This window comes from Amblyomma mixtum, chromosome 3 (genome assembly GCF_055824585.1).
Source record: "Amblyomma mixtum isolate Tamu chromosome 3, ASM5582458v1, whole genome shotgun sequence".
NCBI classification, from domain to species: domain Eukaryota; kingdom Metazoa; phylum Arthropoda; class Arachnida; order Ixodida; family Ixodidae; genus Amblyomma; species Amblyomma mixtum.
In genome coordinates, this window is record NC_143014.1 from 417084825 (window position 1) to 417109591 (window position 24767).

Below are 24767 nucleotides of genomic sequence, written 5' to 3' on the forward strand. Positions count from 1 at the left end.
CTGTGTACAAGTTTATTTCTTCCTCAGTAATGATTCCAAGCTAGGGGGCCCTGCCAAGGGCCGTGCCCTTTTCTTATTTTAGTCTTCTTCACCACCGCTCTAAACCGAAAAGAGTTAAAAGGGAGTAAGCTGTCCTCTTGCCCACTCCCTTTCTTAGAAGGAAGTGCGGTATAAAACAGCTTGCTCCGCTTTTGCTCCCGTATAGGTGTATTTGTGTGTAGAGTGCATTCTTTTGTTCGTAATTCGAAACTCAGGTTGTGTTTATTTATTTATTTTACTGCCAAAGCAGTTATACGTATTCGTACACCACCTCGAAGAGATCCATCGAATTTTTATTTGCTGAAATCTGCAGGCCATGGCAAGAGAATCCATGAGCTAAGTTAAGCCAAGATAGAGAAAAGCAGGTAAAGACCAAATAAGTAGCAAACAGAAGAAAAGCCAAGAGACAGAGGGGATGAAAGTGAAAAACGTGAAGAAAGATAAGCGGACAATACAGAAGTAAGTGAAGCTATGAGATATAATAGGAACCGCAAGAAGCAGAGAAGGAAGAACGAAAAAATCAAAAAGCGAAGAAAATGAAAACAAAAGATGAGAAGGACGATGAAATGAGAAGAAAACCACAAACAAAGGAGTTAAGATTGGAGAGAAAAAGGCGAAAATCATAATGAGGAAAGAAGAAGAAATAACAAGAGAAAAAGAAGTGAAAGAAGAAAAGGCAGAAGTAGATGAGAAGAGTGACTTTAATAAATAAAGGAGAGGTCTGCCTGGTTATTGGTTATTGGCCTAGCATGCTACTCCAGATAGAAGAGAGGGGGGCAAACTTTTACAGACTGCTCATAGCGTCCTGGGAGTCATCATAGGTGGAGTACCTTGTCCAGGACTCCTGCGGCGGCTGCGCCAGCTAGGCCACCGTAGCGAGGGCGGCGAATAAACTCCTTTACCAAGGCGAAGCGATGCTAACTAACGTCGATGCGGCATCGCTTGTCCACCGCTGCCTCGTCGTGATCTATAAACAACGCCAGGTGGACATCGAAGACAAGTGTGGCCTCCGGCGGGGTGTTTGACGGAGAGCCAGTCTCGCCCAAGGCTTCCTCGGGCGACGCCACTCCGTGCCACAACTAGCCCCGGAGCCCGCTGTCCCTCGAGTGGTCCAGGCCTCGCAGTGTCAGGTGCTCCATGCTGCGCGCGCGGGGACGTGATCAAAGCCACTGCTTTATAATTGAAAAGGAACCCCTGTTGGAAGTTTGGGGTTTGTATACATTCCTCCTACAAAGTGCATTTACAGAAAGATTCACTTTCCGAATTGGTTGGGAGAACAAGGAATACATGGCGCAATCAGGCTCCTCCGTAACGTGCATGGCAGCGGCCCTTGCATCTTCAAGCATCGACATTCGTCAAATGATCGTAAAGTGAGTGTTGGCACAAGTGCTGATATACTGACACACGTCTTGCCTCACAACATCGCTGAGATGTAATACTAAAAATTCAGTCCAGAGAGTCTTCACGGTGCAACTAATGGAAGTTTAAAGCCATGGTATTTGCCTTTGTGTGTCTCACACAATTTTTACTCAAACATATCTGTTATGTTTGCCGGTACAAATTATGATAGAAGCGTAACAGTTCTCTTTTACTTCTATATTCCATCGTTGATCTGTAGTCTCCGCTCATCAAAATTAAACACTAAGTAGGTATTGATTGTTGTAGTTGTCTTTATATTCATGCATATGTTGTATGTGAATGCTGTAAAACCATTTGTTAGGGATTGCGTTTCCTGCGAGTGCTGTAGGTTGGCGTGTTTACGTCAGGGTCTTCTTGAGCTTTCGTTATGCCTCCAGGGGGAACTGCGCAAAAACCCCTTAAATATATATAGAAAGAAACACACCTAGCATCAGTATAGTCCTATGCGATGATTTTTTATTAGTCTTCAAGCGAATTCTGCGTGTCATCTTAATGCGTGTTTTATAAAATAGAAAATTGTCTTGTCGTTGTTTCCTTGACAGAACGAAAGACAGCTGACAAGCAATAGCATGACGTTGAGAACATTGCCCTCGTCTTCGTAATCACCACTGGCGCCATTGTACGGCTGCGTGTAACGCGAAGAAGTAAACGTTTTGTGCAGAAGAGGAAGAGGACGGAGCTGTGCTGACGTGTCTCGCATGGGCTCCCGCCTCGAAGCCACTTTTCGGCAGAAAGAGTCAGCCTTCGGGCTCGAATATTTTGGACGACATCCAGGCCATTGTCCAGTGCCTGCTGAAGCCGGATTTTGCCAATCTACGGACACCTAGGCATATTGCCGGCTGACTGCCGGCCTAGCCATCGAGCTCGACCTAGCTCGTCACCTCTCCGCCGGGAACTGAGCTCCCAGGGACCTGCAAAGATGGAGTACGCCGTGGAAGGCGAGAAAATATCAGCGTCGGAGCTCGAGGACGGAAAATGGGAAACCATTCTTTGGTACCGCGACCGACAACGAGGCCTGAAGAATAAAGGGCCCGCATCAACCGACGACGAGCCTGCGCAGGAGCACGGCCAAGGCAAGTCTAATTCCAATTTTCCATCGCGAAAGAACGGGAAAAAGCTACTTGCACTCAGCAAGAAAGCACTTCTCCCGCGCTTACCGACCGATGACAACAAAATCGTCTGCCGACCACAAGGTTGGAATCTGAGGGACTTTGCGCCCGGACTACTACTCTTCTGCGCCTGCGAGGTGTCCAGGCTGCCGTATGATACGGTGAAGAATGAAGACATTATCAGAGTCAATATGGCCAACAACACCTTCACGCTATGCACGCCCGATCGTCAACGGGCGACTGCATACGCCAAGATTGAAAAACTGAACCTCCAAGGTCAAACCAACAACGTTACGTCGTACGTGGCGGCGCCCGAAGACTCGGTAAAAGGGGTCATTTACAACGCCGACGCGGGAGACTCGCCCGAAGCGGTTCGCCAAGGCTTCGGAAACAGAAACGAAGGAATAGAAGTTGTGGATGCCCGAAGGATCGGACAGTCCAGAACAATACAAATCACCTTTTTTGGAAAGAAGCTACCCAGCCAACTAATCTATCAGTGCGGCGTCTTTCGGGTCCACCCCTTCAGGGAGCAACATGAAGTATGCTACAACTGCAGTAGGGTAGGACACCGGGCTGACGTCTGCTACAAACCTACAACGAACCTTTGCCGCCGCTGCGGAGAAAATCACTCGCCTCCACCTGAGGGAGAACAGCCAACCTGCCAACCCGTCTCCATCGTCTGCAACGGGGGCCACAACACAGGCAACCGGAACTGCAAATTCCGGCTGATCAACAGGAACAAACAAGGAACGCCCCATGGCAACCAGGCACCCAAGCAAGGGGACAACGACTCATCACTACACGGACACCAATCTAGGCCCAGGAAGAAGGAACAGGGTGCTACCGGAAAAGGAGGCAGCCACAGCCGGAACAACTCCAGCTCCTTCCCGCCCCTGGGGAACCTTGCAGGGAACGACAAGCGAAGCTCGAGCCGCGGACGCAGCGATAGCCGCTGCAACAAAAAGGTGAGCTGGCCAGCAGAGGCCTCCCAATCTATTGACGCTCGAGAGAAGGAGTTTCAGATCCAACTACAATCCCGAGACAGAGAAATTGCCAGCCTTAAAAAAGAGTTGGCTGACATTAAACGCCTGTTACAAGCGCATCAGGTACAGAATGCCACTGCGGCTAGAACGCCACCCACCGCGTCCCAGGCTTCGACCAATAATGCGATGGAAACAGACGCCATTTGCCACACTACCTCCACCGCGTCCCAGTCTTCGGCCCATAACGCGACGGACACAGACGCCAGAATAGCAACTAAAAGAACGCTTCCTACAAAAGAAGGCGAGGAATCCAAACGAAAGGCCGAGGCTTCGGAAGCCGACACCCCGCAGCCGTCGAAAGAGCCTACCAAACTCTGGGCAGACATCAATACTCTGTCAGAGAGAACTAGCGCTATATCAACAGAACAAGCAACCTTCCAAGGCCTCGTTACTACCAAATTTGCAGAGATAGATATTCGCTTTGCAACACTAGAGGGACAGGTATCCCAAATAGCCACGTACATGCAGCAAATAATGGATACGCTTACAACTATCGAGGCCCGCCTACCCCCCATCTTGGATCTGTCCACGACGCCACAACCATCTATAACCCAACATGGCACCACGCCAAAAATCTGAAATTTGGCAATGGAACTGCAGAGGCTTCCGCCGCAAGCGGGCCCACTTGCAGCTCCACATCCAACAAGCACCGTCTGTTACAACCCCAGACGTGATTGCGTTGCAAGAAGCTAGCGGCAGGGCTACACTGCCAGGCTATAAAGCATATCTGCCACCTCATTATGATACTAGTAACGCAGCCGGCTCCTTCACAGCCACTCTGGTGCATAGAAATATCACCGCAATTCAACATTTTATAAATGATTCGGAAGAAGATTACACCCTACTTGAAATAGTACCAAGGCAAAAAGGAGACTCAAATCTCTTCATCCTTAATGTATACAACCCGCCCAGAAACAAAGGCAATGGACTCCCACACTTGTTGATAAACACAGTAAAGCTGGCTGCTGGGCTCAACTAATAATTGTGGGAGACTTCAACGCTCAACACCCAGCATGGGGATCCCAAGCAGCACACCAACAATGGACCGACGCTGGCATAATGCTTGTCAAAACCGGCTCGAAAGTCGTACCGACGTCGGCATTGGGGCAAAAAGTTACTTTTTCCAACCTTGGCCTGAGGTTCGGACCAACACTGAACCGACATTCATGCCACTATCAGACCACTGTTCAGCCGCTCTACCAACACTGAACCGACATTCATGCCACTCTCAGACCACTGTTCAGCCGCTCTACCAACACTGAACCGACATTCACGCCGCTATTGTACCCACTTTCAGCCACTCTACCAACACTGAACCGACATTCATGCCACTATCAGACCACTGTTCAGCCGCTCTACCAACACTGAACCGACATTCATGCCGCTATTGTACCCACTTTCAGCCGCTCTACCATCACCGGCTTGACATACCACAATTAGGCCACTGTTCAGCCTTTCTGCTAACGCTAGCCCGAAGTTTATGCCATTGCATTTCCAGTTCAGCGAATATTCACATTCCAGTTAATGTTCGCATTGGGAAAGCCATGGGTTTTGGCAATGCAAAGCTGCAATCATCTCTTCTATACACATGCACAACAACATGAGGCAACGAAAGAATCCAACTGAGAAACAATTTATTAAATAATTAGGCACCGGGGCTGGGGACGCGCGGTTGCGCGAGTCCTGCGAGGCAGCGAGGGCCGCGCAGGAGGCGGGACCTTGGGAAGGAGCCAGGGCCGCGCGGGAGGAGGATTTCTGGGAGGTGGGGGCCGCTTGGGGAAGGAAGGGCACTGTGCTGGGGGCTGAAGCACAGGGGCTCGCAGTGGTTGCCAGGCCGGCAGCGGTACTTGGCAGAAACGCTTCGGCAAAACGCCTTTTGCGTCCGCCGCCACGGTCCACCGAACCTGGCAACCACTTCCTAATAAACCCCTGCGCTTCCACCACATCCGCCCCCGTCTTCTCACAGATGGCATCTGCATAAGATAAGCGTTCATTTTAGGCCAGCAGAAAAAGTTTGCTCGTTAACAGAAATCAAGATTATTTCAGCAACAGAGAAAACAGAAAAGGCCACAAGTACATGTTAACTCAAAGTGCGTGCCAAAATGAAAGGACTACAGTATCCAAATACAACTTGAGGAGAAAATCCACCTGAAAGCTCTTCTAACCAACTGTATAAAGCTGCTGCGACATCACGGTCGACCACTTTGCACTACTAACATATGGGAGCACAAATGGCTGGCAGATACAAGGCACGACTACGATCCATGACAAGAGATGGATGTGACTGATGGGAGGGCTTTCTTTGAAAGGCATCTGCTGACTCATATATCTTCAGATGCACATGGAAGAAAACTGCAGATGACTACCCCCATAAAAACAGTAACAAAATATTCACCTGTAATGAAAAAGAAAACTGGTAAAGTATCAACTGAAAAGAAGAAAAGAAAACAAAGCGCAGCAGTACCTGGTGCATGTTCTTACACTCATCTTTTAAAATGCAGTTAAAAGCTACTGCAACAACATACCTGTTGCCACCTTGCATAACTTCAGGGCAATAAATGACCACTTGCCCTTGCGGCCATGGAGGCTGTACATCCTCTGTACAGCCACCCCCATGATGGCGGTCATTATGTTGGAGCCCACCTCCCTCAGGCCCTTGCCCCCCAGGCGGACCAGCTGCTTTCGCTGAAAAGAAACACCACAGGTGCACAAGCTATTAGGCACAAACATCAATTATAATTTCATTTAGTTTAGCAGAATCGAATAGCTAAGACAATTGTGTGACTACCTGTCAACAGGCCATGCAAGTACCTACAATCATAATGCATAATTTCTGTATGATACAATAGCTTGACTAGTTGCTACCAGCAGAAAGCACCACCACCAATATGGACATTCTTTTTTTTCCCAGTTTACTAAGAGCAGGGAAACTTTAGCGATTAAGCAAAGGTGGCCAACTCCTACCCATTATGCTTTGCATCTTGGACATTATTATATTATAACTATAATGCTTTTTGCAGATATCTATGTGCTGGATGTGTTTTCTCTGCACAGCCGTTACGCTAAAATTGATTTGGTTTGTAGAACTTAAAGTTTCAAAGTGACTCAGGCTACGATGAGGGACACCATAGTGGAGGGCTCCGGAAGTTTCGACCACGTGGGGTCTTTAACATGCGCCACTGACATCACACTGCACACGGGCGCCTTGCTTTTCGCCTCCATGGAAAACTGGCCATCACGGCTGGGTTTGAACCTGAGTCTTTGGGTTCAGTAGTCGAGTGCCCTAACCACTGAGCCACCATGGCGGGGCTCACTACCCTGAAATTGAGCAGTCTAATTAATGCTATACAAAGGGCACTTATTTAAATCCCCAAGCACCTGAGTAAAGCTGCGTGCTTAGCAACCACATTTAATTAAACGATGTTGCTTGTTTTTGGCAGCAGATTAAGTAATGAAATCTGCATAATGTGAGCAAAAGACAGGGAAGAGGTGGGTTAAAGCTGCCCCATTATTTGGGAAACCTAGCCGAAATTAAAGACGCGCTGAGAGAGGACCAACTTCCAGCTGTGTTCACAGCAGTTCATGCAACAGTATATTAACCGAAAGCTCAGCTTCCTGTAAAACAGACCTTACAACATCCTTAATGTTAGCTACAAAGTCCACTGCTCAACTAAATTAAAACAGCACAACAATAAATGACAAATGTAAGGAAAATGAGGGGCTCGCTATGAGACACATACGAAGAAAGGCAGCCACAGGCAACAAAAGCATAGGGGATTTTTTTTTTGCTGTTGATCGATGTAAAACAATAATGTAATCACAGAAATATTTGACTGAGAAAAAAAATTTGTTGGAACCAAGTCTGTTATGCAACGACCGGCCACCGGCAGAGCTCTGGAAAACTACATCGAATGACATTGAGTGACACCATCTGAGAGCAACTGCCCCAAAAAAGCCTGTGACTGCACCGCCAAATACCAAGCTACTACAAGATGTGACAGGTGCTATGCTTCGCACAGAACCAGAATCAGTAGCTTGGTTTGCTGTTTAGCACTCCTTCTCGCCTAAACGCTCTGATGCGACAGCAGTCTCACAGGTGGCATTTTCTTTGCATTGCGTGGCTGAAACATGATGTGACAACTGGCACTTGCCGTAAGCAATATTGCGAGCGCCACATGTTCAGCACTGCTACTGAGCCCAACAAATTGATAGGAGCCAAAGAGCAGATAAAGAGAGTCCCCTAACAGCTGTCCCGACACGTGATGCAGTTTTTGCAAGCTCTGCTACCGGCTGGGCATTGCGCACCACTTTTGCTTCCAACAGTAAATCTCACCACACAAGGAATCGACAGGGCGTTCCAGAGAACACTCTCAAAAATTCCTAAAGAAGCGCAAGTTCGATATGGGAAAACAATTTTTTTTTTTGGAGGAACGATCTCTCAGCAGTGGTGGACATAATTTACTGCATAACTGTGCGTGTGTACCTGCAAATATTTCTTCTATTTTGAACTCCCTATTCTTAGGAATTCCTGAAAATGTTCACTGAAACAGCCAGTGTGTATATCAGCAAGCAACTTTCATGAACAAGACATTTACATTAACAAAACACACTGTGACAGCACACTCCAGCACAACAGTAGGAATTATATCTATGAAGAGCATGTTATTCACAGAGCACGGCATGCAAATACTCTTGGAGCTCAAGATTTCTTCACAAACCTCGGAATTACATTATGCATGCAATTCGTTAGTAGGCATTCATTTTTTCCAGACTAAATTATCAGAAACATTAAATCACCAGTCCAGCAGCCACGCTGTCGTCCTGGACGGCAGCTTCCACAGTGTCCAACTCCTCGGGGGAGAATGCGGGCAGTGCAAGGGTGGGAGGCGGTGGCGAGGGGGACACTGGCCGAGTCCTCTGCTCCAGCTGCCGGTCCGACCGCAGCAGCACGTGATCCTCCAGCCTTTGTAACCGCTGCATTAAGTCGCGCTGCTGCTGTCGGACCTCCAGCACCAGGCACATCAGCTTCAGCAGGGTAGCTGAAACTGAAGCAATCAACAATTTCAGTGAGAGCGGGGTTAACCTGGGCGCAATAATATCATTTGCGCACTGAGGTACAATAAAGAACAGTATGAGGCTAACAGTAGGCAGCAACACACTCTGTACTATGCTCCTTAACTTCCACCAGTTTTTATCCTCCAGGACACTTCTAATTCATGTTCTATTCCTTGCTAGCCTAATTTAAATGCCATAAATGTCACCATGCACTGACCAACACCTAGGTGAAATGGAGCTGCTCTATGTGTGATAGCTAGCACAGAACATGAAGCCTTGTTGTGTAAAGGACTTCTCAGTCTATGAGCTTCGCCAATTTTTACATTGCTTCATGGGCATTTCCACTGCTATTGCACCATGGCAGAGATGGCAGCAGTTAGTCGCAAATGGATTCTTCCAGTGTCATGAGAAGCATGTGCTAATAGAAGGGAGAAAGCAGAGCAGGCCTGTGCCCTTAATATAGCATTGCACCATTTGGAAAGTATTGCTCACGGCAAAACCCACATTGGCCAAAATGCTGGAGGTAGACATCTGTTCTAACTGCAAGTGCTGGCAGGGATCAATGCATTAAAACTGCAACAAAGATAGCCCTTATGGAATTATAGCCCTTAGCTGACAGGCGAAATGCAACAAAGATGTGGACCAAATGTTTCTTGCTAGGCACAGGAGGTGCCAAACTGTTGAGACATAAAACAAGGTCACATTTATCTCTTACCACGCATCCATTTTGCTGCAGGCAAGACAAGACTAGGAGCCAGCTGATGTGCTCCACAAGGCAGTTAGGCTGTTCAGTTCTTTCCTAAGCAAGAGGTCCTCCTTCAGAGCATGCCACTATTATTGGCTGCTTATCTCCTTCAGCACCCTTTATGGGAGCTTTGTGATAGCGCAATTAATTTTTTTTCAGCACATTTCGCTGCATCCAAGGCTCTGCATTGACTTCCAACCAGTAAACTTTTAAAATACTTTGAAAGACAATGAAAAATTACAATATGGGCCTTGCTGACCAACCGCGACCAAGCGACCAAATTATGCTGGTAAGGAAACAAATGCACAGAACATGGGGCTACTGTGTAGAGTGCAATTCGTAGGAGTGGCTTCCTGGTGGTGATGTAGGCCGAGAGAGGCAACAGAAATGCCAGGATCCAAAAGAACCCAACAAAAGCACAACATACAGCTCTTGGGAAGGGCACACAACAACCACTCCACTATGAATCACAAGAGGACAAAGCAATGGAAGTACTAGGTTGTAAATTCCAGTACCACTTCAGTTCAATACAATCGTTTTTGAGAAATACATGTGATGATTTTCAGAGTGACCCCTTTCAAAGCACATAGTTTGAAACTAGAAATGTGCTCCTAGCACCGTTTCAAGAGCCACTGAGGAGAACTCCGTGCAAATATCTTCCTGAATAAGTATATTCTCTAGGTCTTTCTGGGCCTGTTGACTGCTGCTCGGCAGCAGCAGGTACAGTGAGAAATTTAAAATTTGCTCTGTTTTTCTTTAAGGCAAAGCAGATCTAGCTTCTATATTTTGTTGTGTCACTTGATACTAGACAAAATAGGAGTGTAATTAAAAGAAAGGAACACAGTGAAAAGACGGGACAAGCAGCATTTGTTCTGTCCTCTCACTGTGCCCCCATGTTTGGCTTGCATTTCTCTTTTTGCACAAAAGTAAACAAAGTGAAAATCTCACCATCAACAGTCCCAGCTGTCGACCCCTCCAGCTTGCTGGGTGGCGCACTGTTTTCGTTCACGCTCTCCCCAGCGTGATTCAGTGGGGCTGGAGATGAACATGCGTCATTGATGGCAATCCAGGAAGTACAGAACACACTACTGTGTACAACCACAATGTCACATTTCCATCCTAATTGAATGCAGAAATGCTACTTCAGGATATTTTTGGAGAAGGGACAGAACAGTTGCATGGCCAGGCTGTTTTGCATACAGGTGATCTTTTTAAAACGCAATAGACACAAAATTACGAAGTTCAGAAACAAATTCCTGGTTATATAGAGATGCCCCCCAGGCAATAGTAACACTTCCTTTGGCCGAAAAGATATTTTAATTTGGTTTCAATCACAGGCTGTAGAAAGACTTCATAATTCAAAACCCATCAAAACCGACACCTCCATGACAAGTAGTTGACTTGACAAACAATGTCACATCATGCAGATACCTATGACACATAAAAGAACGTTGTGATCCGACTGCGGCGGCGCGTTTCGATGGAGGCGAAACGCAAGAGGTGCCCGTGTGCTGTGCGATGTCAGTGCACGTTAAAGATCCCCAGTCGGCTGAAATTATCCCAGGGCGCTACGGCACCTCCTTCTTCCTTTCTTTTCACACTCCCTCCTTTATCCCTTCTCTTATGAATGTCCACCGAAATGCGAGAGAATTACTGCACCACTTTCTTTCCTGAAAAATCAGTTTTCAATTTTTTAAATATGTGTCTATAGTACTTCAATAATTACATTTCTCATGCACCAGCATGGTGCATTGGTACCGTATTTTCCGGTGTATAAGACGCGGCTTTTTTCAAAAATCTTGCTGGTGCGTCCTATACAAGGATGCGTCTTATATGCGAATTTTTAGTTTTTTTTAGAGAGTTCAGAAATTACTCAGGTTCATGTTCAAGCCTTTTTTACCGAAAAAATATCACTAGCAATGAAGCGGTTGTAACACGGTTAATACTTCAATACGGGGACCACCGTGCGCAACTTTTTTTAGGTGAACTTTATCATGAAACGACGGGGATGACGACTTCCGGGATCACAAACACACCACCGTTTCGGAGGCCCCAAGCAAGAGTAATGTGAAATGCCAAAAGATGACGACAATCACGTTTCTCGCCATTGTCAAGACAAGCCAGGACAAGCCGGCGTTCTTTTTTCAGCCACCCTTTGCCACTTTGTTTGCTCCATGCTCCATGTTTGCTCTATGCGAAGAGAATACTTCAGTCGCGTTGCCACCAGAAATGGGCGAACTTTTTGATAGCGCATCCGAAGGTGAAGACTTCCAAGGTTTTAAGTAGAAATAAAATGTTCTTATGGACATGAGGGAGAGTTTTTTCGTTTTTCTTTCTTTTTTTCCAAAACGTGGGCAGGAATGGCGTGAGTGTTGCCTTTTTCGACCACTTAGCGTTGCTTAAGAATTTCTCACAAGTACGGTGAATTTCGTGATGGTCGCGCAAGCGTGTTTAATTGATCCTCACAAGCCCAACTGGGAAAACTGGGGTGCGTCTTATATAAGGGTGCGTCTTATATAGCAACTTTTTCAATTACAGCCTGCATATATGGCGGGTGCGTCTTATACACTGGAAAATACGGTACATTTAAGGACACAAAAGAAACTGTCAAGGCGAAACCAAAAACAGAGAGCGGAATATATGTCATGTGAATAGAAACCTGTTCGCAGTACTGTTAACGTGGGTAAGAGAGTTTGCCACGAAATGGTTACTGGCAGATTCACTGCTGATCTGAGAGCATGGCAAATGTAATAAGCTGATGCCAAGTCTGAGCACGTTCCATTTCTCTGCAAGTGCAATTAGCTACGGTGGAGTTTTTTTCCCAGATTTTGCAAGCATACTACCATAAATCCCCAATCAAAACTAACACAATGTCGACCTTACATTAAATAGAAATGAGAAATGGTGTTTTAGTTTTAAGGCTGTTAACATCCAAAGGCGACTCAGGCTATGAGGGACGCCGTAGTGAAGGGCTCCGGAAATTTCGACCACCTGGGGTTCTTCAACGTGCACTGACATCGCACAGCACACGGGCCTCTAGAATTTCGCCTCCATCAAAATTCGACCGCCTTGGCCGGGATCGCACCCGCGTCTTTCGGTCAGCAGCCGAGAGCCGTAACCACTGAGCCACCGCGGCGGCTTAACAAATGAGAATTCATGTCTTACGTGGTGACGGCAGCTGTACAACATCGTTGTGGCCCTCATTTCCTAAAAAAGAATTGCACATGAACGTCTTGTTGAGTATGCAAAATAATTTCTCATCAATAAAGAAATATGAGAATTTCAATTACCAGAAACTGCCGAGCTTTCTAGGGCTGAAGTGAACTCGTAGCGCCGCACCTTTTTTTCGGCGCTCTTGTAGGATCCTGCAAACATTCTCAATATCTCGACAAAAACCATGTCATCTCCAAGCAACAGTACGGATTTCAAAAAAACAAAACAACTGAGGCCGCCTTACTGGAAATCAAAGAAAAGCTAATTGAAAACATAGAAAATAAACTGCTAACAGTTGGCATATTCCTTGATATGAGGAAAGCGTTTGACTCGGTTAACCATAAGATATTGCTTGAAAAAATGCAGTGTTATGGAATACGCGGCGTTCCTTTAACCTTATTTGCTAGCTACCTTGACAACCGATCTCAAACAACTATCATTAACGGTATTTCATCTGGGATCGGTCAGATTGTGTCTGGTGTGCCACAGGGCTCCGTTCTAGGACCAACGTTGTTCTTATTATATATAAATGATATCGTCAACCTTCATCCAGCAGACAAAATTATAATCTATGCAGACGATACTAACGTATTTTTTTCAGGGCAAGATAGTAATATTTTGCAAGCAGCCTCCAATAGTTGGTTATCCCAATTGTCTGTTTGGTTAAAATCAAATAGATTAGAACTTAATGTCAGGAAAACAAAGTACATACTGTTTAGAGCCAAAAATAAGGAAGTTCCGAACAACTTCCAAATTCTCTTCGAGCAAGCTCCTATAACTCGTGTCTGCTCTACAATGTTCCTTGGAGTCATTTTTGAAGAACATTTACTCTGGACAGATCGTGTAAACTACGTTTGCACTAAAATGGCTCGCTCTGTTGGTATCCTAAATAAATCTCGCACAATACTGCCTCGAAAATTCAAACTAAAAATTTATTTCTCTCTAGTCTTTTCGCATGTACAATATTATTTGTTGATCTGGGGAACGACTACCTCAACCAATTTTGTGAAAGTACTTACTTTACAAAAAGAGCTGTACGAGCGATTGATAACTTACATTACAGTGAGAGCACGGGTCCTTCCTTCCTCAACCATAGACTGCTAACCATCACGGCCGCTTACCACAAGAAGCTTGCTGTTTATATCAGAAACTTTATGAAAGGAAACTGGCAGACTTTCGAGAGCACATATTTAATTGCCCAAACAGCATACAGTCTTAGGCACCCTCAATACCATGCACCAAAATCTCGTACAAACTATGCGTTCCAAAAACTAACTCACATAATTCCTCATAATTAAACACGTATCCATACTTAACAGAATTGTCACTACAAAATATGTCCGAGGGCTGCTTTGCTGACTTGATGCCCGTTCAGCTGCCTGTATAGCAACACTCAGGCCAACAGACTATCAGTTTGAAAGCCTGTGAAACACTCATGTGGCAGAGGCATTGTTTTATTTTCAATTAAAAGTGTGATTCTGGTTTCTAGGATTTAACAGCTTTAAGCTATGAAGAATGACGTAGCGGAAGACTCCAGATTAATTTAGACCACATGGGGTTGTTTAACATGCACTGATATTACAGAGCACAAGCGCATTCTGCACTGCTCCATTTCACCACAGACAGGATGTAACCTGGGCCCTCGGCTCAGTAGCATGTACCATTCAGCCACTGCGACAGGCTAACAATTCAAACTGAACTAAATGTAAACAGCTGGATGAGTTGGTTCTGAATTTGCATTATGAAACACTGTCTCAGTGCACAACAAATGCTGATGGTATCATTCTTAGGTATCTTCCTGTCCTTTTTTGTTATTGTTTTATCTTATTGCCTTAGCAAAGACACTAATTATGGGATCGTTTAGCACAAACATATTCTCGGGAAATGTATCCAGTTCGACCTGTTGTACACTTCGCATACATAGTAATGCAACTGAGCCCTTACTTGGTGTGCTTTGGCTTTGTGTTCAGGACCATACCACGTATGCATCTGCTAGGGCACTGGGCATTGCCTGCATTCTTACAATTGACGAACGCTTTTTTCTGATGTCCTTAGTCACTTTTATGCTTTACACTTCTCGTGAAAATTAAGGTGACATGCTCATTTTGATGATGTAGGCAGCGCCAAGTGTCACAGCAGCTGCCATGCTTGCAGTATTGTAACTCATGGCTTTTGCACGTTCACAAGATTTGGCAACATAGCTTTGTGTAACCTATCTAGAGTGGAGAAAGTGATTTGTTTACATATCTGCTGAGATTTACCCAGAATCAGAACATCTTGTGGCACTATTACTCATATTAGACAGAAGTGTTCTAGGCTTAATTCTAGGCTTATTTACATCTTTCTTTTGATGTGCTGTGTTTTACTGCGTTTCGCATAAATTTGGTCGCCATTACTGCTGCACTGTTCTGTTGAGATTGCACATGCAATCTCAGCAGAAGGAATGGTGTTGTGCATCGTCAAAGCTACAGCTTTGTGCCCTAAATGTGTTACAGGTGTTGAAACGTGGACGGTATCACACCGTTATTTGGCCCTTTTCATGTGTGAATCGAACTATGGGTTCATTTTCTAACACAATTTTCGCAGCAGTAAATGACTCTGCAACATCAACATGGCCTCACAGCCATAGAATTGATTTTTAGAAAGAACTAAATCTGGATAAGGTTGTCTTCTGTGTCCCTTTGAAATGATTGGGTGAAGGAATTTACTTATCATGTAGCATACTGTTCTTTGTTACAACAAGCACTAGTGTTACAAGTAGATTCGGCAGTTTTTGTAGTGCTGAGCTAATTGTCGGGCTGAGACTTGCTGAATGTCCGGGAAATTGGTTCTATGACAACAATTCTGCCGAAGCCAGACCAATAACAAAGCTTGCGCTATTTTTAACACTTATACGTCATTTTCTTTCAGTGTTCTTCAGGCATTATGCCTGCAGTCGGGGAGTGACAGACGAAGCAGCCACGAAAGCTGAAAAAAGCATAAGACTTTGGCTATCACAGAAAACTTGCGAACTTCGCCGCAAGAGGCCCGCTGCTTCAAAGAGCTAAGCGAAATGAGAATAAATCTAGTTTTTTTTCTTTTCTACATGCCCTTGCAATTTCTTTTGGCAAGCATACAAATTGAGTATTGACGTATGCGAGCAAATTTTATTTCATTTTCTTTCCCTAAAATTTCTATTGGTAAGTGTAAAAACTGAGTGCTGATGTATGCATGCTGTTATGTGTATCATAATGCACTGCATCGCTATCAAACCACATTGAATTTGCGTTTATCTCATGGCCACTCTGCGTGCACGCAACTCTTCTCTTTGAGCTCTCCGGTGATTGTGAACAACAGCGCAAGCATTGCAGCAGCTGGTGGTTTAACTGTACTTGTGCAGTTTATATCAGCAAAAGTACCAAGTGACAGAAGAGGGCAGCCGTTCAGCTCACACTTGCCACCTCACATGTGCAGTTGGCGCCTTGTGGAGCCACACCTTGCCTGCATCACCCACCTGCGCTTCTTTTCAACCTGTTTTCTCGGTACCAGGTATGCTCGTTATGCACCACTACGGGTCGCACATATCGTGAAAGAGGGAAATTGTTACCGAAGGCTCCTAACCTTTCCGGCACGACGCCAAATTAAATCACCTCAGAAAGCAGCAGACCAGGCCGCACCAAAACACTAGAACGGGCCACACCAAAAACATCAGGCCGGGTCACACCAGACCCGGTAACACCAGGCCGGGTCACACCAGGCCGGGTCACACCAGGCCGGGTCACACCAGGCCGGGTCACACCACAACCCGTGTCTTAATTTGCGGTGTGGTGTAAACACCAGACTGGCTGGCGTTTTTTTTCGACTGGGGAGATAGAATAAACGAGTGAAAACTTTTGGTTCAGCGTCATAGCAGTCCTGCAAGGTGCTCGACATGCACACCCCAACAGACCGCTGGTCAGCGTGTTCGAGCACGGCGGGTGCGGCGAGGACCTCTTCGAAGGCCTAAAACTCAAAAGACCGTCACCTCTTGAGACGAGCACGGCGGGTGAGAGCTGGGAAGCGGCTTCGAAACTTTACTGGCGCCGTCGGACAGGACCGGCTTTGACAGAACTGGAGTCTGCGGGAACGGCGACAACACCGTACCTCGACAACCGCCTGGAAAGCCGGATGAAGCCGGGACACGGCGAGCCATGCCACCGGGCGGTGCGGTGAGCGGCAGCAATAAGCAGGGAGCCAATATGGAAGAAGGGGACCAGACTGAAGAGTTGGCAGCCGTGGGCAACATAAGCGAGGGCGATGTAGACGCTGTACCAGTAGCGACGTCGGAGCAGCTCACATTGCTGCGGTTGCCATTAAAGATTGTAGAATAGCAGACGGAGAATTCAGCAATTGATTCTAGCAACAGAGCGATTGCGATGGGGGCAGAGCACGGAGGCTAGCGATAGCGGAAGCACCGCAGCAATGAACACCGGCGCAGACGAAGATTGGAGGCTAAAATATGCCAGCCTATTGAAAGGCGTCTTGGCACCTATGCCGAGTCACGAGCGGTTAGTGCCTGAATGGTTTGAGGAGGTGGAAGTTACCTTATACTCGTACGACGTCCCGAACGAGTGGTGGGCCGGACTGGTCTTGCCGAGGCTGAGCGAAGGGCGCGGGGGCTCGTGCGGTTATCAGCCGAGCAAAGGAAAAAATTTGGCGCTCTCAAAGATAAAATTCTTCATGGACTCAGACTGTCGGCTGCAGAAAACAAGAGACTAATCTCGCCAAGCAGCAAGGCAGCCGGCAAAACGTGGAAGCAGTTTTCTCTAGGGCTGGAGAATGACCTCGAATAATATCTAGACAGCCGTAAAGTGCGCACGATGGAGGAATTTAAGATTTATGGCGGCTAACCGACTGAAGGAATGCTTTGGCGCCGATGCGAGGGTATACGTAGCACTGATTAGAAAAGAGGATTCCTTTAACCTAATGACCTTGTCGACCTCGCAGAGAATTTCGAAGAAAGTCGGAAGTGTAGATCATCAGTAGAATCAGCCCCGGCCGCAACGGGAAAACATTCTGCCGAGAAGCGGTCCGCTACGTGGTCTCAATCGGGAGGCAGCACAGCTGAGGGGCGTCCTGTGCGACCGTGCTACAAGTGCCACGAGAGGGGCCACTTTGGGAGGGAATGCACGAGAAGAAGAATGGACACAGCTAAGATTTTTCCTGAAAGACTGTAAATTCTCCTGAAACAAATAAGTCACTGCTAGGTGCAACACTCTGTCAGAAAAAAGCCGCAAGTTATCCCCTTAAAGGGAATAAGGTGTCCGGAAACATTGGAGAGCATTTAACCCGCATTTAATTTCGATACAGTATCGCAAGTTCAATAAATAGCTTATTATGACCTTTCTTACAGCCCGCTATGGCATTATTAAAGTCGGCTGTCGTTTCAGGCTAAAGAAACAAAACCATTCGGGAAGAGCCAGCCGCTCTTTCTGTACCTTACCTCAGTTCTTGCCTTTCTTAGCTTAAATCCGAAGCTATGGCTGCGAAGAGCGCTGCATACGTTGGCTACTCAATGCAAGCAAATATGACGACGAATGCTTGCATAAGTGTTCATTTCCTGTCTCAGATACCCATTCCTGGATTGCAGTTCAGTGTGCTGGCTTATAGTGCCGGTGCATATAACTAATGCGCATTCGTGGTCCCTCAGGTGACTGCCGCCGACGAATGCAATCCACAAATAAGCTACTGGTACAGTAACCGTTGTCCTGGTTGAAACCAACAATCACTTTCTCCTTCGTGAAAGCTGTTAAGATACGGCGGTGTCCGACGTTCTTCCTCACGCACTCAGTATGGAGCTCCTTACCAGAGCTGGTACAGTGCTGGTCTCGTATAGCATGCGTGGCCCACGAACCAGTCGGCGTCCCGGTAGAGCTAAACTGATGCTGGCAACAAAATACGGATGAGAGCCAGGTCTTGTAGGCTGCTGGTTTCGTATAGCATGCATGAACCAGGGACGGATCAGCGTCCCCGTGAGGAGTCAGAGCACAAGCGGCTTAGTTGGCCAGCTAGGGAAGACTGCACATGAAATCTCTAAAAAGAATAAACTTCTAAACCTGGCGTGGTAAAAGTAATCGCGCACTTATTTACCGACCGCAGGGCTTCGGACGCGACTGCAGATTAAGTAATGTGGGCATCCTTATGTCCGGCAAGAATGGCCACCACCCTGTCTTCTTCGAGATTTTTCAGCGCCTGCCAGCTGCCGAGACGCTATACCATTTAAGCGCGGTTCAGGTGTGGCGTTTTTGCTCCCTTTATTTTTATTGGCAGATGTGGCCACGGAAGCATCGTGAAAGATCCGCTGCTTCAACGCCAGCGAGTGTTCGTGCGCTGCTATACGCGGCGGCCTCGCGAGCCACCCTTTGCACTACGAAGGCAGAGAGCAGTGTTGGCTCGACCGGCGCTCCTCTTTGCCGTCAGGTTCTTAAGTGCAATACAAGATGACTGAAGATGAGTCTCTGCTGCGAAGTCTGTTTCACTGTGTCGGTCTGGCTATTACACGCACGCGCGGTACGATAGTACTGTCTTCAGTACAGCCAATATCGTGGTTTGCTCTCCTTTATAATCTTTGTTAAAACTGCGCGGTGCGCTCACGGTATTACACATATCTGGTCAGACACAGGCTGACGAACAATGCTTGGAGCAAGCAAGGATGCCATATGACACGAAGTATAGCCCTTTGTGTACAACTACTGCTCACGTCTAGCAATTCATTGTTCCCTGTCAGAAATTTGTAACGACGTAACGACTTTTTTAGATTCTTCCGTGCAGTCAGTTATGCTTGACCTTGAGCAAGAGTAGAGACAAGAATAGCCGGATTGAGAAGATCACGTATGAAAACACGACACATGTGCAGAAACGAATCGCTTTAAGTTGCTTAAATCAGTACAAAATCCCATCCTGCTCTATCGTGCAATAATGCTTACACGCTGATGTCTCAGCGGATGCAGCTGAAGGCAATGCATTCCGGACTCGTGAAGTTGAGGCCGGGCAAGACACTGACGATGGCTCGCTGAGCAGCAGGAGAGTACAACTTGATCTGTCTCAGACGGGTGTCGAAGCCATCCATGTGGTTCTCCAAGACCGCAATCTGCACATGGAAGGCGCGGACAGGGTGGCCAGCCAAGTCTTGCATAGCAATGTGCACCCATCTCGTTGGCTCATTCAGGTGAACAGTTTTGACCACCCGCAGGTCGTGGAAAGTGCTTCCCACTTTCACGGCAATCCTGGAAACATAGGACAGACCAAATGTTGACACTGTATAGCATGCGGGCAATTTCATTCAGCGGGCAACAGCAATCAGCAAATGTGGGGCGCAAACTGAAATTGACCGGCGTTAGCTGATTAGGACCGCCTCTTTAGCCTAGAATATGCGTTCGTGGTACGAATGTGGAGCATTCCGCGCAGTTGCGGATGAATGTCGAGAGGAGAGGGGTAGGAAAGGAGTGGCCTGACTGTGGAGATCACGCCGCGGCCACCTGATCCACACTGCACTCTTGGGCATAACAGCGGCGCAGGAGTGCGACAGGGTGAACACAAGAATGACAGTTAAGAAATGTGTGTGAAATTGCAGGTATTTTTACGGAAATTTTCTGTTGTCATAGAGAGAATATCCCTTTTACGCCTTTAACAGAAACGCGTTCACGGAAAAAGAAAGTACTTTTCTGTTTTTGGAGCCGCAACACCCCCCATCTCACCGAACTTTGGTCACGTGAGCACCACCATTGCACAAAAAAGTGATCAGAAAAACCATTGCCACCTTTCTTCAGTCCCGTCACATATTTTGAGCGTCAAAAAGTTTCTAAGCGCAATATTAGCGCGCAGAATGAGAAGCAGTGCACATTCTGCAGTCCTATTTGCTGCGGTCTTGCATTCATCTATTGGCGGAATTGACGTGATGAGCGGAAAGCTAGAATAATACCGGCGTGCTGCGTCCGGGACATTCACCGTTCAGAGCGTTCGCACACAAGGTAAGTGGCGCACATTTTGAAGCGAAAAGCTTCACTACGCTAGTCAATACAGCGCTTCGCGTGAGCCGGCGTATGTCGGAGCATGAGTGACGTCACTCACGGCGCAGGCTACTGCGCATGTGCGCCGCCACTTCTCCTCCTCGCCATCGTTTGACCTTTCGCCGCAGCCGTGCGCAGTGCGCATTTGGAAGGAGGGGTATATAAGGTGCGCTTGCCCATCAGAACAGGCGCACGCTGCCGTGCGCGATGCGTCATCGTTTGACGTTCGCCGCAAGCGCGTGTTTATCGCGGAGGCCGGCTATATAACCGCTTGCAGAGAATAGGCGTGCGCATTCAATGTGCCCAACAATGATGAATAAAGAAGTTTAATAATCCTGCATAACTTATGGTATATATCATTGATAAGCAATTTTCATAACTACACAAGGCAGACGTATAGCATAACCATAAGCTAACCAAAGAATAACCATAAGTTAAGCCGTAAGCATAACCATAGGATAAATCATAAGCATAACCGTAAGTTAAACCATAAGCGCCGCCGCGGTGGCTCAGTGGCTATGGTGCTCGGCTGCTGGCCCGAAAGACGCGGGTTCGATCCCGGCCGCGGCGGTTGAATTTCTTTGGAGGAGAAATTCGAGGCCCGTATACTGTGCGATGTCAGTGCACGTTAAAGAACCCCAGGTGGTCGAAATTTCCGGAGCCCTCCACTACGGCGTCTCTCATAGCCTTAGTCGCTTTGGGACGTTAAACCCCATAAAACCAAACCAAACCTAAACCATAAGCATATCTATAAGTTAAACCGTAAGCATATCCATAGGCGAAATCATAAAGCATAACCATAAGCTAAACCGTAAGCATATCCATAGGCTAAATCATAAAGCATAACCATAAGCTAACCCCGCCGTGGTGGCTCAGTGGTTACGGCGCTCGGCTGCTGGCCCGAAAGACGCGGGTTCGACGCCGGCCGCAGCGGCTGAATTTCGATGGAGGCGAAATTTTAGAGGCCCGTGTTCTGTGCGATGTCAGTGCACGTTAAAGAACCCGAGGTGGTCGAAATTTCCGGAGCCCTGCACTACGGCGTCTCTCATAGCCTGAGTTGCTTTCGGACGCTAAACCCCAATAACCAACCATAACCATAAGCTAAAATATAAGCATTACCGCAGCTTTTCGCTTCGAGATATCCAGGCTTTACCTTAGCTAAGCCCCTGCCAATTTTTTACCGGAATCAATGATGCGCTTTTTATTGTCTTTTGGCAGTGTTGTTGCGGGCTTGTACCGCTGTTGAAAAGGGCAGTGAGATAAATCGCCGGGGCACTTGGAAAATCTTAAGTGGACGGGCAGCTTTAATTACCACTGCAGATCTCAAGACTAGCAGTCTCCATAACTTGTTTTGAGTGTCCTAATTCACTTCCAAAGAATCAAGAGCACGCCTGCGTATGAGTGGAAAGCGAATGCTATTATTTCGAAATAGCGTGCCCACCACAGCCGCTTTACCCCCGATGCGTCACTGCTGCTTCACTATGTCTCACAAAAGGTGCACAGCGCGCGGAAGAGAGAGGAACACAAGCGAGAAACAGGGAAGAGTGTTATAGTTTCGGGAAAGTGAAGTGGGCACAAATTTTGCTTTGTCTGCAGATATGCACACCTAAAACTGAGTAAGCGCGGGAAATTTTAGGCCAGGGAAGTACTCGATTGGTTAGCGGAGGAGCACGTCAAAGAGCGCGGGCTTTTCAAATTCGTTTCTCGTCAAGAAAGGATCACAAGTGTACGTTGTATCTTTTTATTTTTATCGTCGTTTATTCACGCAGGTGCAACTAGTGCAGTAATTGCGTTTATTTTGTAAGGTTTAACATTGTGATTTTAGTTTTCAGCCGAAAGTTTCTACACGGGCGTTCCAATTGCCGAACTTGCACTGCCACAGGGAAGTTTTCCAACGGCACTGATGTCATTCGAGTCGATATTGCTGATTTTTGAGCCCCTTCGACATGCGAGCTCACTCCGGGTCCTCCAGTGGCAATCACCATCGTTTCGGCCAGCCTATGGAAGAGGTCAAGGCAGGAGTAACTTTATAAAAGATGGCCAAATTACACAGATTAAAATACAAACAAATTGAAAAAGGGGGGGGGGGTGGAATCCTGGGCTAGTAGGCGCAAGCCACCGCCCGATACGAAGGGTTACGCCACTACCATCCATCCATCCACCCCGCCCACAACCGTGCCGCGCGCGTCTGCTCGGGCTCTGTGGCTGTTGAATACGATATCTGCTGCATGCGTTTTTCTGGTGCTTCTTTAGCAAATAGTTCTTGTACTCGTTAAATGGGCGCCTCGAGATAACTGTACACCATTCAGCATACACTACGCGAGCGCGTACTTTCCGCAGCAATGCGCCCATCACGGCGACTGCGCACCTTAGTACCTCGCACTGTGCTACTTAAAACATCCATTTACAAACATTTTGCTCGCTGGCTTAGATAAAACGCAAGCTGCGCTCTACTTATGTTAAATAATCCCCTGTGACCTAGTAGTGTTACATTTGAGGGGGTTGGCAGGTGCAAGGTTATTCACTACCGGTCAGCTGGATTAACTGCAGTGCTAAGACAGTCCCTTGACACCACTCGATGGAGGGCCTCTTTTTTGCTCTTATTTTAATTTATGCTCTGCTACATGCTTATTTCTAACTGGTTTAAAGTTGCAGCTTTCACATGGTGCTACTTTAGTAGACAATTCTTATATGCATTTAACTCCTTCTTATGCCAGGAATCTGCCAGTGATGACGACATCGGGGACATGCCATGTTCTCCTTTCATCATTGCAAAAGGAGCCGCCGCGGTGGCTCAGTCGTTATGGCGCTCGGCTGCTGACCCGAAAGACGCGGGCTCGATCCCGGCCGCGGCGGTGGAATATATTTCGAGGAGAAATTCTAGAGGCCTGTCTACTGTGCGATGTTAGTGCACGTTAAAGAACCCCAGGTGGTCGAAATTTCCGGAGCCCTCCACTACGGCGTCTCTCATAGCCTTAGTCGCTTTGGGACGTTAAACCGCATAAATCAATCAATAAATCATCATTGCAAAAGGTGTAATTCCCTGTGGTACCGCACTCGGGCGAGCATTCCTGATTTAAAACTTGTTTTGTGCAGGAGGCAGTTTCCTTACTGCAAAGAGCTTCCCCCTATGCCTTTACACCCTGGCAGTGATGCACGCAACCAACCCATGCCAAGCTTTCAAGCTCATGTTTTTCATGCACTTTGCTTCCAATGTTGTGCACCGCAAGTAAACAAGCCCCTGCTTGGAGTTACACAGCGGTAAGTACTGACCTCACTTGTTAACTGAGTTCTGATAACCTTCCTTGTTTTGTTTTTGGCACTTCTCACATATCCAGTGATGATCGAAGTTATAGGTATATACCACTTTATCATAGGACCCTTTTATAAAAATGCTGGCAAAGTGCAAAAGCAATCTTTAAAAAGTAAGAAAATGTTTGCAGAACCCAGACAACTAATCAGCTATGGAATGAAATTTTGCTTCTGCTGCTGATTGGTTAATGGAGCTGGTAAAATAGCGCTCTAAAGAAATCTGTAGAAAGGAAAGACAGATAAAACTATTTTTTTCTGGAGTTGATCTGCAACCACTTCTTTACAGATTATGGCTGTACTACCTGCATTGCATGGTGCCCAGTCACTAAGATAAAAGGGTTGGAGAGGGTGGTACTATATTGCTTCTGGGATTGTGTAGCCGTGTATGGCTGTTCTGGTGGAAGTTATACATATTGCTTGCTCATAGTGGTCATATATATTTGGCCACGGCATCACAGGACCTGGGGGCGAGGTTTTGCTGAAGAGTGCATATGTGCATGCAATGTAACCCTTTAGTGGCCATGTAAGGATCCATTGCTTATATATAGATTTGAATGTGTCGCCATGCAGATTTGATGGATTTGGTGTCATAGATGGTACTTCGCAGAAATTGTCAGCATTCTTTCACTATTAGTATGTACGAGGACTTGTGTTCATGTAACTGTGCGATGAACGTTGGGATGGTTTGATCGCATATCCACTACTGCTGCTGGGGCTTCTTTGATGAGCTCTGGGAGCTTATGTGGTTCCGGCTTTATTTGGAGGATATACTATAGCTACGATTCGAACTATCTGGCTTATATAT

At 46.7% G+C, this 24767-nt stretch overlaps 2 protein-coding genes across 6 annotated transcripts in view; both read right to left on the minus strand.

Moving 5' to 3' along the window:
* Nucleotides 1-914: 914 nt before the first annotated feature.
* LOC149357773 (uncharacterized) lies at nucleotides 915-15681 on the minus strand. 2 transcript variants are annotated; one of them, XM_089584918.1, is made up of 7 exons: nucleotides 12701-15681; nucleotides 12576-12617; nucleotides 10359-10445; nucleotides 8408-8655; nucleotides 6181-6295; nucleotides 5264-5583; nucleotides 915-1179 (listed from the first exon to the last, which is right to left on the minus strand). In XM_089584918.1, the coding sequence occupies exons 1-7, from the start codon at nucleotides 12807-12809 to the stop codon at nucleotides 961-963; spliced, it is 1140 nt and encodes a 379-aa protein (XP_089441044.1). In that variant the 5' UTR covers nucleotides 12810-15681; the 3' UTR covers nucleotides 915-960. The 2 variants fall into 2 exon arrangements, with proteins under 2 accessions (XP_089441044.1, XP_089441043.1); XM_089584917.1 differs by having other exon boundaries at nucleotides 918-1179; nucleotides 6136-6295; nucleotides 12701-15679.
* A 3811-nt stretch (nucleotides 15682-19492) lies between these two features.
* LOC149357774 (anaphase-promoting complex subunit 10-like) overlaps nucleotides 19493-24767 on the minus strand; it is a 93997-nt gene continuing 88722 nt past the window's right edge. For 2 of the 4 annotated variants that reach the window (XM_089584928.1, XM_089584927.1), the window contains exon 6: nucleotides 19493-19867. In XM_089584928.1, the coding sequence (XP_089441054.1) occupies nucleotides 19579-19867 (289 nt within the window). In that variant the 3' untranslated portion in view covers nucleotides 19493-19578. Of the gene's footprint in view, nucleotides 19868-22377; nucleotides 22649-24767 lie in introns of those variants that run through there. The other 2 variants (XM_089584925.1, XR_016291890.1) reach the window with 2 other exon arrangements.

Bases quoted from the DNA above. Each gene is read 5' to 3' on its own strand.
- LOC149357773 (XM_089584917.1), bottom strand. From the start codon at position 12,809: ATGGTTTTTGTCGAGATATTGAGAATGTTTGCAGGATCCTACAAGAGC. The intron at 6,296-8,407 runs GTGATTTAATGT...GTTTCTTTTCAG, and splicing joins ACAGCGTGGCTGCTGGACTG to CGAAAGCAGCTGGTCCGCCT. The intron at 5,584-6,135 runs GTATGTTGTTGC...TATCTTATGCAG, and splicing joins GTTATGCAAGGTGGCAACAG to ATGCCATCTGTGAGAAGACG.